Raw genomic sequence first — 15,386 nt, forward strand, 5'->3', positions numbered from 1 at the left:
CTCAAAGCAAATAATGCGTCTGTGGTGCTCTTCCTCGGCATGAAACCATACTGCTGCTCACAGATGGTCACCTCTTCTCTCAGCCTGGCTTCCACTACTCTTTCCCATAACTTCATGGTGTGACTGATCAACTTAATTCCGCTGTAGTTACTGCAGGTCTGCACATCTCCCTTATTCTTAAAGATCAGTACCAGCACACTCCTTCTCCATTCCTCAGGCATCTTCTTACCTTACAGAATCTTGTTGAACAATCTGGTTGAAAACTCCACTTCCTGCTTCACCATCTACACATCATCCAACCTTCTCTCTCATTTTCCTTATTCATCAGCTGCTCAAAATACTCCCTCCACCTTCTCAACACACTCTCCTCACTAGTCAACACATTTCCATCTCCATCCTTTATTGCTCTAACTTGCAGCACATCCTTCCCAGCTCGGTTCCTCTGCCTGGCCAATCGCTACAAATCCTTTTCTCCTTCCTCAGTGTCCATCTTCTCCTACAGCTCCTCATATGCCTTTTCCTTGGCTTTCACCACATCCCTCTTTACCTGCTGCTGCATCTCCTTGTTCTCCTGCCTACTTTTCTCATCACTCTGTCGACCTCAATTCTGTTTCTCCAAACTCTTTCTCCTTCTGCTCTCCTGCACTTCCTCATTCCACCACCACTTCTCTTTGTCTTCCTTTCTATTTCCAGATGTTGCACCAAGAACCATTCTAGCTTTCTCCCTGATCACTTCTGCAGTAGTTTTACAATCATCCAGCACCTCTTCATCACCACCGAGCTCCTGTCTGACCTCTTCCCTGAATCTCACACTACAGTCTTCCTCCTTCAGTTTCCACCATCTTATTCTTCTTTCAGTCCTCACTCTCCTCCTCTTCTTCTTCACCACCAAAACCATCCTACAGACCACCATCCGATGCTGTCCAGCTACACTGTCCCCCGCCAACACCTTACAGTCTCCAATCTCCTTCAGGTTGCATCTCCTACATAGAACATAATCCAATACGAAGCTATTATATTGGGTTATAATAGCATGGGTCTTTGGCCTCCAGAAGGGCTGAGAGCTCATTATACTTGAGGCCTGGTCACCTTGTGGAAGCTGTTTAAGCAGCATGCTGGGCTTCGCCACACACTCTTGTCTGATTTTATAGCCTGGATGTCACAGAGCCTTCTTTGGCTTCAATTCATCCTAAATGTGTGGGGGGAAAAAAGAGAGAGAAGATGGAATCATCGTAACAGGGATGGTTTCATTTCTCACACGTCTCCACTCTCTTGGGTGAAGGGTGGAAAGCTCATGTTAATTTGATCACATCACTGAGACGCCTGCTTCTGACAGCATATCTGCAATACGGGAGATGTCTATATCCCACAGTGAGATACCGAATATGAAGATATAAAACTTTCTTTCGGCTTCTCCCGTTAGGGGTCGCCACAGCGGATCCTCCGTCCGTTTGATTTGGCACATGTTTTACGCTGGATGCCCTTCCTAACGCAACCCTCCCCAATTTATCCGGGCTTGGGACCGGCACTGAGAGTGGCTGGGGAAGGTTCCCTGACCGGGGATCGAACCCGGGTCGCAGCGGTGAGAGCGCTGCATCTTAACCACTAGACCACCAGGGGACCCGAATATGAAGATATAAAGAATATAATAAATTCACTGGTCAGTGGATCAGTGAGATGTCAGTAGATCAGTAGGAAGTCAGTAGATCAGTGAGATGTCAGTAGATCAGTAGGAAGTCAGTAGATCAGTAAGATGTCAGTAGATCAGTAGGAAGTCAATAGATCAGTGAAATGTCAGTAGATCAGTGAGATGTCAGTAGATCAGTAGGAAGTCAGTAGATCAGTGGGAAGTCAGTAGATCAGTGGGAAGTCAGTAGATCAGTGAGATGTCAGTAGATCACTAGGAAGTCAGTAGATCAGTAGGAAGTCAGTAGATCAGTGAGATGTCAGTAGATCACTAGGAAGTCAGTAGATCAGTAAGATGTCAGTAGATCAGTAGGAAGTCAGTAGATCAGTGAGATGTCAGTAGATCAGTAGGAAGTCAGTAGATCAGTGAGATGTCAGTAGATCAGTAGGAAGTCAGTAGATCAGTGGGAAGTCAGTAGATCAGTGGGAAGTCAGTAGATCAGTGAGATGTCAGTAGATCACTAGGAAGTCAGTAGATCAGTAGGAAGTCAGTAGATCAGTGAGATGTCAGTAGATCACTAGGAAGTCAGTAGATCAGTAAGATGTCAGTAGATCAGTAGGAAGTCAGTAGATCAGTGAGATGTCAGTAGATCAGTAGGAAGTCAGTAGATCAGTGAGATGTCAGTAGATCAGTAGGAAGTCAGTAGATCAGTGAGATGTCAGTAGATCAGTAGGAAGTCAGTAGTGTGTGTGTGTGTGTGTGTGTGCGTGCCTGCGCGCGCGCGCTGCTCCACTCGGGTCATGTGGTGTTTACCTTTCCTGTTTGGCTCTGCAAACGGGTCAGAGGTCAGGCGCGCGCCGTTACCAGGGTTACTGTAAGCAGAAAATCAAGATGGCGGCGGGCAGGAGGCGGTGTGTGTCCTGTCAGAGACTCGGACTGACGCTTCAGCTAGATTTATAAAGTAGTATTAACGCTGCAGGGGGAGTGTAGTAACAATGAGTACAAACAGAACGCTTTTCGTGCGCTGTCAGCACAGCTCGGGCTCGGACTGAAGGATGGACAGTAAGTTAGAAACCTGAGAAAATGACGGAAATCTGCTGCAGTTAGCAGCGTGGCTAGGCTAGCGGTGTAGTGTGATGTTAGAGGGTTTCCACACGGAATTTAAACATTAAACACACACAAACATCTTAGTCCTTAAACAGTGTACATGTGGAAATGTGGCATGTTTTAAAATGAAGAACACATCTGTATTTCTGTGTAGATTACAGAGTAATAAAGAAAATCGGAGAAGGAACGTTTTCCCAGGTGACGAAGGTACAGAGTCTGAAGGACGGGAAACATTATGCGTGTAAAACCATGAAGCAGCCCATTCCCAGGTACAGCACTGCTACTTCACCCCTGTCAGCCTTTACAGGGCAGGGGGAGGGCGGGGGGAGGGGCAGAGGGAGGGCAGGGGGAGGGCGGGGGGAGGGGGAGGGCTGGATTGGGGGATTAGCAGGGGAGGGCAGTAGCTCATATACGTATATACACACACACAACAGATGAACATAGAGGTGTGTATGTTTCTACCCAACACTGTAATTTGAATAGGCATAAATAAAATCGAATGTACAACATGGCGCACTAACATCCTGGAAAAGCCTCCTCACCCCAGTGGTGTCTGTGAGGGTTCCTCTCTATTCAGTGTGTCTGACCAGACCTCCTCCAAGCGCTCTTCATGTGAAATGGACATGCTGAATAACTGATATTTAAGTCGTGTCTTAAGCATTTCTGTAAGCGAACTTCTTTACCCAGTCTGGAACAGGCACACAACCTCCGTGAGGTCCAAGCCATGAAGAGACTGAGTTTACATCCTAATATCCTGCAGCTTCATGAAGTTATATTGTAAGTACACAACAGTTTGAAAATAAAATGAATAAATGTCATTTTCTAAAGATTTTCCTGTATTTTACTTTAAATGATTGATTTATTATGTTCTTTTCAGTGACCAAGATACAAGAACCTTGTCTTTGATCTGTGAACTTATGGAGATGAATATATATGAGTTGATTAGAGGTATTTGAAATATTATTTATTTGAAAAGAATAAGTGTTTTGTATCATGTAAGCTTTTAAACCAGTACTACTGTGTGTATAAACAGAATGATTTGCTTGGCACCAAACATAATGTAGTTTTCCTTCTATAATTCACTTTGTGGCCAAACAGTGTAGCTTATAATATTTATTTTAAATTGACACAATTTAAAACTGAATTATAGAAAGAAAACGACATTTTGTTTGGTGCGAAGCAAAACACCTGCTCATGACATCCATAAGTGCTTGTTGAACATCTAATTGTATAAACACGTCACTGGGATTCTGGAATATTGCTGTGGTCATTAGTGAGATTTGTGCTGATCAAGAAGGTCTTCCTCAGCATTTCTGTGTTTTTGATGGAGCTCAGGGACATTGTCATGCTGGAACAGGTTTGATCTACAGCCATTAGGTCCAGTGAAGAACAGTAAAGTAGAAAAATACATTAGGAACTGTGGCCATGACCACATATCAGGGTCAAGATCCCAGTCTGGCATCTGCTCTGGCCGTGTAGTTTACATGTGGGTATTTGTTTAGTTCTTATCCTACAGATGGGGATTGTGTCTTTGTGTTGTTGTAGGAAGACAGTATCCTTTACCTGAAAACAAAGTGAAAATCTACATGTATCAGCTTTGTAAAGCTCTAGATCATATGCACAGGTAGGATCTCTCCCTGCTTTTATTTACTCTTTAATAAATACGTACCGTGCTTTTGTGTGTTTTCTTTTTCACCCATTAGCACTTTGACTTTTACATTGTACAGGGTTCATCTGTTCTTTTTTTCTCTTATATAAGCAATGGGATTTTCCACAGAGACGTAAAACCAGAGAATATTTTAATTAAAGTAAGCAATAAGTCCAGGACTCAATAATTGTTTCGTTTAAAATTAACTCATTTATTTTAAATGCTAAAATTCCCAAAAGTAAACTTTACTTTTCAATAATTCTCTGTTTTTTTTTATAGCGTGACGTCCTGAAACTAGCAGACTTTGGCTCCTCCAGGAGTGTGTATTGCAAACCACCTCACACAGAATATATCTCCACACGCTGGTACAGAGCTCCAGAATGTCTGCTTACAGACGGACACTACTCCCTCAAAATGGACATGTGGAGTGCAGGTTGTGTGTTTTTTGAAATTCTCAGGTGTGTTATTTCTACATTTAACACATGCAGTCTTCTAAAACATTATTGATTGGTTTCTAATTTATTGCTGTATTTCGTTGTCTTCCAGCTTGAATCCTTTGTTCCCAGGGACTAATGAGGTGAATCAGGTGTCCAAGATTCATGAGGTTTTGGGGACACCAGACAGCGCAGTTCTCCAGAAGTTCAAACAGTGAGTGTAAACTGGAACTCAGGCTTCTGAGTGAAGATCATTTACTGAACGATCTGCCAAACAGTTCAGTCAACAGACTTTCCAATTAAAGTCATGGCTTTATGTGTAGATGTTTTAACTGTGTGAAAAGTGAAAGTGAAGCCCTCAACATGAACATACCAGGAGAAGAGTATTAAAGCAGTCAGAAAATTCCATCACAATAAAACACGATCGTCTGCATTTACCTCAGTTTCACTTTCTGGAATTATTTCAGTTTTATTTCAAAGCAGAAACAAAACTTTAATAAAAATATATTATTAAATGACCTTTATAGTATTTAGAACTCTGTGTGTGTGTGTATATGTGTGTGTGTGTGTGTGTGTGTGTGTGTGTGTGTGTGTTCAGGTTGTGAGGACAGAAACACATCTGCTACTGACATGTTTGCTGTGTGGGTTTCTGTGATAAATAAACCAGTCCAGTTCTCCTCATACATCTTGTTGACTTGTTTTGCTGGAACGTGTCTCCTCCTGTTTCAGGTCTCGTGTGATGGCGTTTGATTTCGTGCCTCGGAAAGGCTGTGGACTTTCTCGTCTGATCCCTCACTGCTCAGCTCCTAGCCTCTCTTTACTCTATCAGATGCTGGCGTATGATCCAGATGAACGCATAAGTCCACGTACAGCACTGCAGCACACCTGTTTTAGAGATCTACGGTAAGAAGCACCTGGTGTCTGGCATCTGCCACACAGCTGTAGAATTACATCAAAATACAATCGCAAAAAAACAATAAATCTCATGAACACTTCATAGAATTTGAGATCATTGATATGCAGTAAATCCTGATAAATGACAGCCAAGTGTAATGCAGGTGTCCATCTGCACAGTTTTGTTCATGAAGAACGTCTGTAGTTGTAGACAGATGGACAGTGGACAGTGGATTGTGGTCTGTAGTGGAGACTGAAGGCAGCAGGTTTGAGTCCACAGCTGAGTTAGAAGTTATAAAAGGAGTTTATGTGAGTTATAAAGTGTGTGTTAATCTCAGCATTCCTGCACACATGCTGATTCACCTCACGGCCAAAACTGAGCAGTTTCTCTGAAGCAGGAATTCTGTATGAGGGTGTATGAAGATAAATGTAGTGAATCTTAGTTTAGGCAGCTTCTGTCCACAAAACACTTAAATAAACATTGGAATAGATTTAAATTTCAATGTTCTTTCTAAGCATCGAGAGAAACTCTGAGCCTCTGGAGACACTCTGAGCCTCTGGAGACACCCTGAACCAGTTAAACGGTGAACTTACTCTCCTGGGGCAGTAACGGCAATGTCATGGGAAAGGATCTAATGGTTCTGGTGCTGTGGAAAGTCTTCTCACAGGGAACATCAGTGCCTGATTTGGAGGTACCATGGACCAGAACCAAAAAGTGCAGTACAGAGACACAGACTCTTCAGTGCTTTCATCAGAAAAGTGCTACTGGATCCTGAGGACCAACAGAGAGACATCACAGAGTTTTTTACCATCAGGCGATTGAGAGAAAATCCCACATGACTTACAGCATTGGTTTAATTACAGTACATATGAATATCTTTTACTCTATTTACTGTATATCAGCTTCTACATTCTGCTTCTCTCTACAGTCTGGCAGAAAGGAGAGCTTTAGGGCTCCACAGGACTTTTGGGGTTGTTGAGGAAAGCAGCAGCAGCGCGACTCCAGGATCAGTGCAGCAGTTCTGGTGCAGCACACGGCAGGGGAGACGGCAGGTACGTCGCCTCTTCCGTTTCCACTTCAACACGGAAAATGTTACCAGCAGCAGTAAGATCTGAAGACGCTATGCAGAAAGCAGCATCTTCTTCTTCGAATTCATAAATGTTTTTTTTTCAGCAGCAGTTAAAGCATGTGGCCGAACCCCTCAGCAGACACGTCTTGCCTCGTTATCCTGTGGAGCTTCCGAAGCTCATGGTGGGAGTGAACACTCCTAAAGTGCCCTACCCCGTGTCCAGCCTGCCTGCTTTATCTGTACCACACCAGGGGCTGCTGCCAGCCATCACCTCCAAAAAGTGCCATTCTCGTCCACTGAAGGTAAATGCTGAGGACACAACTGGTGTGTATATGTGTCCTTCTTCCTTCTTCCTCCTTCAGTGTCTTTTATTAGCTTTCTTTCCTGCAGGCCAGGGAAGAGCCACACAGCTCAGCTTTAAAGAGCTTCTATATGCCTCCTCTGGAAAGAAAAGGTAAAGGCTACTGACGTCCAGCCCACAAATGCAGCTGTGCAAATAACAACGTTCCAGAAGTGTTGGAACATTTGGAGCATTAAACTGTGCAGTCTGGAGAGACGCCTTCATATGACCAAAACTTTTCCATGTAATCATGTACAGATGTATTACTAATATCAGATCCATAATCCCCCCGTCCACGTGGCATCAGAACACCTGGGCTGCGTCCCAATCCAATCGCCTTTCACCATAAAGTGCACTTGGGATACATTTCTAGTGGAGAAAAAAAAGATCAGTGCGACTCAATCAGATAAACACTGTGTTCTGATACACACAGGTTTATTTCAGCTCTTTTACTTCTCAGGTAGAATTAAAAGCTGATCTTTGTATATAAATGTTCATTAAAAAACTACTAAACAGTTCAGTGGCTAATAAATAAAATTGTAATAAAGTTGTTATTAATTTGATTGGTGAATTGAATCAGGTAGATGAACAGATTAACCCCAAAAACAGTATAAAACACCTTCAAAACTGTCCTTCATTATTAAATGTGTCCTTCTGCAGTCCATCTCCAGCTGTGAACATCAGGATCTTCACAACAGACTCATAAATGTAGACGTGAGAATTTGTATAATTGACCTTTTTAACTAAAATAAATACACATGGAGAAAGTTCATGGTCATGTGGAAGCACTTTCTGGAGAAACATCTCAAATGAAGGTACACTATAAAGTAGGGATTGTGGGTTCAGCTCACGCATTGTTCATGAAACTAACCGATAAAAGCATCCAAAACCTCCAGAATCCAAATGTCCCAATTAACCAGAACCGTAACCCTCTAAATCCAGAGACAATAATCCAGTTTAGAGGAATCATGTAGTGACAAGGTTTCATATCTAATATCTCTGGGATGAAGAAAGACTATGAGATCTGATGAGATCTGCCTGAGCTTAATATGAGAAACCGGAGTCTGTAATTACACTCGAGTCTTTTACACTATGGATTTGTACTGATTTAAGTGAATCTGGAAAAGACCATCACTTCACACTTTCATTTTGTATCAAGGCTTTGGGTTCTCCCAGAGGTTCCTCCTATCTCTCATACACTGAGTGTGTAGATCAGGGGCAGTGTTCTAGGAACCCATCCAGAATTTGCCAAATGGGGAACAAAAACCATGAAGAAATCCGTGTTTCCTGCCACAGACACCAACGTGGACACAGACTGAATAAAATATAAAACAAACAACAAACACATTCATTTACCTGAAAACACACAAAAACTTAACCATGGGAATAAAATATTTCCAAAACTCCTATAAAGAAAACATTTTGCTCATAACAGTTGATTGTAGAAATTAGACTAAGAATTATTAAAGTCAAAATATAAAAATAAAGTTCCTGAAATAAAACACACGAGCGCCGCCTAGTGGCGAGAAACATCGAATACACAGAAGGCTGTTTAACTGCAGCTTCACTCAGGATGAAGAAACATGACTGACTGACTCATGTCCACTCCTTTTTAAGCATAAACTCAGATGATGCTTTTATGCTCCACCTTTGGGTTTAGTCTTTGGTGCTGAAAACAACACTGAGATTTACAAGTTTTTTCCCCAGTAGTCTTTCTTATAAACACGTTTAACTGTTCGAGGACTACAGCAGATCGATAGGTTCCACAGATCTCACAAACAAAAGAGAAAGGAACTGTACGCTTTCACACTGAGGAGTGTGATGGGACCATCCATGAGATTCCTCAGATGACTGAATGAGACACAAATTAGATCATTTTCCATGTTAATGCTGAAGAGGAAACATGCAGGAAAAGCAGCGGGATCTGAGGGGGCATGTTCTACACCAGGAAAAGATTCAGAAGCAGAACCATGAATATGAACATTTTACGGATGACTTCCACAAGAAACAAACAAACCAGATGATGGAACACTTGTGCATGTCCTCTGTAAATTCATTCATACATGGATTTCATACTCCTACTCACTTTCCCTTTTTACAGCTCATGGTTTTCCTTCTGCTGAAATACACGGTCAGGTAGTGATGGAGGTGAGAAGGTGAGGAGGTTCCTGGGGTGCAGTCAGAGTTCACATTCATTCCAAAGGTGTTCAATAGTTTTTGAGTTCTATAGCAGGAGATCTTGTGCACAGGAGCATTGTCATGCTGGAACAGGTTTGGGTCTCCTAGTTCAAGTGAAGGAGAAATTTTATGCTTCTGCATCCAAAGATCTTTTGTACCAACAGCAGAATAGAGGAAAAACAATCTCATTGATCTGCCCGTGGTGTTGGTGATGAATCTCCTGGGGTTTTTACAGTACAGAGAACTGACACACAGAACTGGTACAAAAAAAGCATCATGTCCTGGGTGGAGGAATTCCAGGTTTATAAGAGGTCAGTAGCTGAAATTTCCTCTAGAACAATGTGATGAGCAGAAAAGCACCTCGGAACACAGCACAATAACTCTTGAAGCAGATGCAGGCTACAGAAGCAGAGGACACGGTTGTTCTCCAACCACAGGCCTCTGTGGGCACAGGTTCACCAAAGCTGGACAGCTGAACATCAGAACAAGAACAGGTAATGTTTTTCCAATCTTCAGTGGTAAGAACGTAAGAGAGACGGAGATCTTTGGCCAGAAATGTGTCAGAACAACAACAGATGTGGTTCCAGCTGTTTGAGTTCCCTGAGCCGGTAACAGAACGAATCTCCGTCCCAGCAGGTCAGTGTGTTCCTGGCCTGTGGAGGCTCTGAGATCTGTGGAGATCTGAGATTGTGTGTGTATAAAAGGTACAGATGGATAAACCATCATTCTTTCCCTCAGTGAAGCTGCTGTAACTTCCTTCTCTCTAGAAATCACCTCTGATGTGGCCTTCGATTTTAATGCAATAGATGATAAAACATCACAGTGTGAAATCAATCAAAAGCACAAAGCCGAATGTCAATGAACTTTTTTTAATGAAGAACAAAATGTGAACTGTAAAAACGTTAACATAAAAAGTGACCAGCGCAGCATCTCGCCTTCCGCGGTTAGTGTGGGTTCACTGTACGGTGGATTAACAACGACTGCTAGTCACAAAAAGGTACATTAACACGAGCTATGGTCACATGGTGAGCTTCAATCATCTCAGAACTACTGGAGTTTCTACTGGGATGATTTAGGAATCACGATGTATTAAAGCGCTGCTGCTGCTGAGCAGAAACTCCATCTCACATCTTATTACACTCGTGTCTGCCAGACTTCCTGAGCTTCACACCTCCAGGTTTTTCAGTTCAGCTGTTCGCAGACAACACCGCAAATTTGTGAGTTTAGAACATTAAAGACATTTGCAAAGGTTCAAACCTTTAGACACATAAATCTCCTATATCAAAATACATCTGGATGACATCTGTACAAGGAACAAAAAAAAATAGCAGAAATCTGCATATTCAAGATTTTTTAATATCGTGTATTTTTCTGCCTTAGAAATATCACTATTTCCTTTAATAATGAGAAAATGTCCACTAGAGTAGTACTGATCATTTGCTTTTGCCCCGTTAATTACTGAATTACAATATTATACATATAATACAAAGCAGATTTTAATCTGAAACAATATTAAAATAAATGCTCAATAGATACAAAGGTTTTAATCATTTCATTTCTCCGTGTTAGACCAGTCCGAGTCCTCGCACACACACTGTAAAGCCATTCTCTTCTAATAAACTATTAAGTGCAAACAATTTCCTTAAAAAAAAACAACAAAAAAAAACCCTTTGATTGCAGCATCCAGCTTTTCAGATTCAAATTTCAAGACAGAGGATAATAATAAAGCCGAGAGCATCAGGGCCTCGTCCACGTCTCCTCATATAGTAGTTACAAAAAAGAGAAATCCAAATAAAATCAGTGCAAAGTTCTTAAAGTGAGAGAGAGTGTTTGTGTGTGTGTTTATGTGTGTGAGATTGTGTATATATATATATGTGTGTGTGTGTGGGTGTTTGAGGGGGGGGTGAGGGTGTGTGTATGTATGTGTATATAATGTGTGTGTGTGAATATATGTACGTGTGGGGGTGTGTGTGTATATATGTACGTGTGGGTGTGTGTGTGTGTATATATGTACGTGTGGGTGTGTGTGTGTATGTATATATATATATATATATATATATATATATATATATATGTGTGTGTGTATGTGTATATATATATATATGTGTGTGTGTGTGTGTGTGTGTGTGTGTGTGTGTAGGAGGGGAAAAGAGGAGGTGATTGGATTTGAAAGAAAAAGGAATTTGGATGGAAGCGAGTCGTTGGATTCTCTTTAGCCCCTGGATTTCCTCTGATTTGCTCTTTACAGTCACACCTGCTTTAGGAAGGAGAAATCAAACGTTTCTGTGGGAAAGAAAAATCATTCAAAATAAATATTTCCTTAAAAAAGAAAAAAGAAAAAGAGAAGGGGCACAACACCACCATGTGCACCACAACACCACCATGTGCACCACAACACCACCATGTGCACCACAACACCACCATGTGCACCACAACGCCACAGTCCATCACTCCACCACACTGTTTCCATTTGTGCACAGTATCATCATGTCCACAGTGCAGGTAGACCATCAGAGGAACCACTGATAGAGGACCGAAAAGGGGGGGGACAGGGGAACGGAGGGGGAACAGAGGAGGAACAGAACAGACATAAAGAAGAGAGAAGAAGAGAAGTAAAAAGACACAATGCTGTAAGCTTGGAAAGAAGCTCAGGGTCTCCATATGGACAGCTTGGTGTGATGCAGGTTCTAAGCAGCAGAATTATTGTGGCTATACTACTGTTCCACTCGGAGAGTTGGCTTGGTTTTGGGAGGACAATAAACCCTGCAAAGGAAAACAAATATCACTGTAAGAGAAACGCCATAAAAATCATGTTCTCACTCACAGACGTTAGAATTACACACACACACACACACACACACCCACACCCACACACACGCCTCCATCCTGCAGCTCAGAAACAATCCAAATGATAAAATTCTGGTTCAGAATTTACTTCACAAAATCTATTCATTTATAACAAATAAGCCAAAAGTATGTGGACACCTGAGCATACGATTGCAATGTGTTTTCTAACTTGTAATGTGTTTAATGAGCTCCACTCCTTTGGAAAGATGTTCCACTAGATGTTGGAGTATCAAAGGGTGTTAGTGAAGTCAGGTAGTGATGTTGGTGAGAAGGTGAGGAGGTAACATTTCCTGGGGTGCAGTCAGCGTTCACATTCATCCCAAAGGTGTTCAATAGTGTTGGAGCTCTATAGCAGGAGATCTTCCACATCATCCAACCCATGGAAAGCAGATCTTCATGAAGCTGGCTTTGTGCACAGGAGCATCTTCATGCTGAAACAGGTTTGGTTCTTCTAGTGTAAGTAAAGGAGAAATTTCAGGCTCCTGCATCCGAAGACGTCGGTCACAATTGTGTCCAACTTTGAATAACAGTTTGTAGAAGAAGCACATCTGGTTGGGAAAGTCAGGTGTCCCGATACTTTTGTCCAGATGGTGTATTCTGATATTAATTAGAGCTGATGGCAGCCGGTAAATTTCTGTCAAAATGGTTGTGTACCTACAGGATCTGGAGAAAATGTGAGGTGTACTGAGGACATGATTATGGATGAGGAGGTTATAGTGGAGGATGAGCTGTAAGTCTACGCTGTAGTGACGTCACCTTAAGTGACAGTTTTTGCACACCAGCTTAGCGGCCTAGCTTCACAAGCTTGTGTGGTCTACTGGATTGAGGCTGAGCCGTGTCTTACATGCTTCCATTTTACAATAATCACATTTATCAAACCATGTCTGACCCAAGATCAAATCAACACAGATGTTGAAGGTCAAATCAACACAGATGTTATCTTGGCTGTATGCAGCTGGACAATAGGCCGTAAAAAATCCTATTTACTACTTGAAGGTTAAAAACCAAAATGATAAGATGTATTTAATGATTCGGTCCTAAAGGCCAGCTGCTGCTGCATCACTTTAAATTGTGCACAGGTAACAAGTGATTAGCTTCTACCACCACCGTGAATCCAGTGCAGTAATCCGCCGCTTTACCGCGGTTGGAATTTAGCGCCTCGGTTTATCGCAGAATTGCATTTGCCACATAACTGATACATTTGGCTGATTTTCCCGGTGTCTCACAGAACCAGAGACCAAAACACTAATAGGGAATTGTTTTTATGTTGAAATAATGACATTTATTAATAAAAATATAAATGACTGTATTCTACTGTATTTTATCCTGTGTTGTGTGTTTAAAGCGTTTTGGAGGAGGAGGATTTACAGCCGTTTAAACAGAGGATTACTGTATTTCTGTAACCTCCCTCATGGCATCACTGTTCCAGCCTGAACCTGTTCAAAAGCACGAGTGAGAACTGAGACCACCAGTCAGTTTTAGTTATGAGGAAACATGGGAAAGTTATTTTTTGGTACTTGTTTAGAGTTCCTGGAAAGAGTAAGGCAGATTATCAGTGTCCTAAATCTGAAATATGAACTGGTTTAACATGGAACTTACCACTTTCCCAGGCCTGGCCCACGTGCAAATAAATCCCTCCTGACATGCAGTGACTATGCAGTCCTCAAGAAAGATAAGTACAGTGAGTCGCTCATGTGCAATTTTCTTGCAAATGAGTGGCTCGAGCAGGGGCACATCCTCCATTCGCGGACAGAGTGGTGTACCTAGCGTCTTGGCTGCGTCCGCTCGGCTCGTCTTAGCCAGCAGATGCAGTTTGTCACTGCTCTTACTGCTGATGTGGCCCATGCTGTGGTTCCGCTTGTGCTCCTTGTCATGGTGTCGCTCCTTGCGCTCATGCAGTGCTAATGTAGCGAACTTGCTTACACTTGAGGGCACTGCGTTGGTGGTGTCCATGGTGCCACTTTTGGGGTTGCCACTCCCACTGGAGGCAGCAGAGTGCGGAAGGCTGTTGGAGCGCGGCAGCAGCGCGGGCACAGAGTTGCCTGGCGTATTGGAGCCGCTGTTGCTGCTGCTGCTACTGCTTCCTCCGTTGGCACTTGGGTTGTTAATGCTTGCGATTATTGTTCCACCACCTCCACCACCTCCACCGCTTCCTCCTCCTCCCCCTCCCGGGACCGGGAGACTTGTAGCGTTCATGACGTTGGTGTGGGTTCTGGTTCGGGATAACGGTAGATGTGGGAACAAAATATCCTCGGTCAAGTCCCAAAGGCACAACTGAGTGTCCTGTCCCACAGACCCAAAACGGTAGGTAACGCTGAGTGGACGTCCGTCTGTGGAGTTTCTTTTTGAGAGCCGTGAATGTGTGCTGTTGGCACGTTCACGGCCTGCGAGCGCCTGCTCCTGCAGGTCATCATCGCTGCCACTGAACTCGTTGGGTTCGGTCTCCTCTACGCTGGTGGTGTAATGATCGAACGCCACCACGCTGACCCAGGACTTGTGCCCGTGGCCTCGAGCGACCACACGCCGCTCTCCGAATGACCACACCGTCACCAGATCATCCTCACCACCCGCTACTACATAGCGACCATCTGGGCTCCAGCACACACAAAGCAGACCACCGAAGTAGCTGCGCATAGTTCCATGCAGCTCGGCACCGTCGAAGTGGAACACGCGCAGGAAACCGTCCTGACTTGCACATGCCACAAACTTGCCATCGGGTGAGAAAGCGAATTCGTTCAAGGCACCTTCCCCGACCGTCCACTTCAGCAGAGGGTTACGTGTTGACTTGCTCTTGCACGTGTGCACAGTGTAACTCTCACCCTGCTTCAGCAGCTGGTAGTGAGGTGCAGCAGTACCACACGCATGCTCCACATTGTACAGGTACATGCTGCCACTGGAATGGGCTACGAGGAACAGGCTCTCGGAGCCGGGGACCCATTTCACACACGTCACTCTGGATTTGTCGATGAGTCTCTGAGTGGGTTTAAAGCCACGAGTCATTGCAGAGTAAGTGTGTGATGGGGAGAAAAAGAAAAAAACCTTGGTCAGAACATCAGCATCAAATCAAAATGTAATTAGATTACTGCTAAATGATCAACACCCACAATTTCTACACCAAACATCATGAAATTAAACCCCTCCAACGAGATCTGTGATAAATACATTCATACTGGCCTGAGATCAGCATACAAACATTTCATTAACGCAATCACAACGTCGCAGTTTATTGTTTATTTATAAA

General features: G+C 43.1%; 2 protein-coding genes across 4 annotated transcripts in view; one reads left to right on the plus strand and one right to left on the minus strand.

The window, feature by feature from the left end:
* The first annotated feature begins 2,378 nt into the window (after positions 1-2,378).
* Positions 2,379-7,898, plus strand: mok (MOK protein kinase). Of its 2 annotated transcripts, none has more exons than XM_083550930.1 (12): positions 2,379-2,689; positions 2,889-3,003; positions 3,422-3,511; positions 3,612-3,682; positions 4,280-4,358; positions 4,494-4,542; positions 4,662-4,840; positions 4,929-5,030; positions 5,546-5,719; positions 6,640-6,763; positions 6,888-7,082; positions 7,171-7,898. In XM_083550930.1, exons 1-12 carry the CDS (start codon positions 2,683-2,685, stop codon positions 7,246-7,248), a joined length of 1,263 nt encoding a protein of 420 aa, XP_083407056.1. In that variant the 5' UTR covers positions 2,379-2,682; the 3' UTR covers positions 7,249-7,898. The 2 variants fall into 2 exon arrangements, with proteins under 2 accessions (XP_083407056.1, XP_083407055.1); XM_083550929.1 differs by having other exon boundaries at positions 2,486-2,689; positions 6,885-7,082.
* A 3,479-nt stretch (positions 7,899-11,377) lies between these two features.
* wdr20a (WD repeat domain 20a) overlaps positions 11,378-15,386 on the minus strand; it is an 11,168-nt gene continuing 7,159 nt past the window's right edge. The window contains exons 3-4 of one of the 2 annotated variants that reach the window (XM_083550892.1): positions 13,745-15,118; positions 11,380-12,061 (exon numbers count right to left, since the gene is read on the minus strand). In XM_083550892.1, the coding sequence (XP_083407018.1) occupies positions 12,008-12,061; positions 13,745-15,118 (1,428 nt within the window). In that variant the 3' untranslated portion in view covers positions 11,380-12,007. Of the gene's footprint in view, positions 12,062-13,744; positions 15,119-15,386 lie in introns of both variants that reach the window. The other variant, XM_083550893.1, reaches the window with a different exon arrangement.

This window comes from Silurus aristotelis (assembly GCF_946808225.1).
Source record: "Silurus aristotelis genome assembly, chromosome: 9".
In the NCBI taxonomy this organism is placed as follows: Eukaryota; Metazoa; Chordata; class Actinopteri; order Siluriformes; family Siluridae; genus Silurus; species Silurus aristotelis.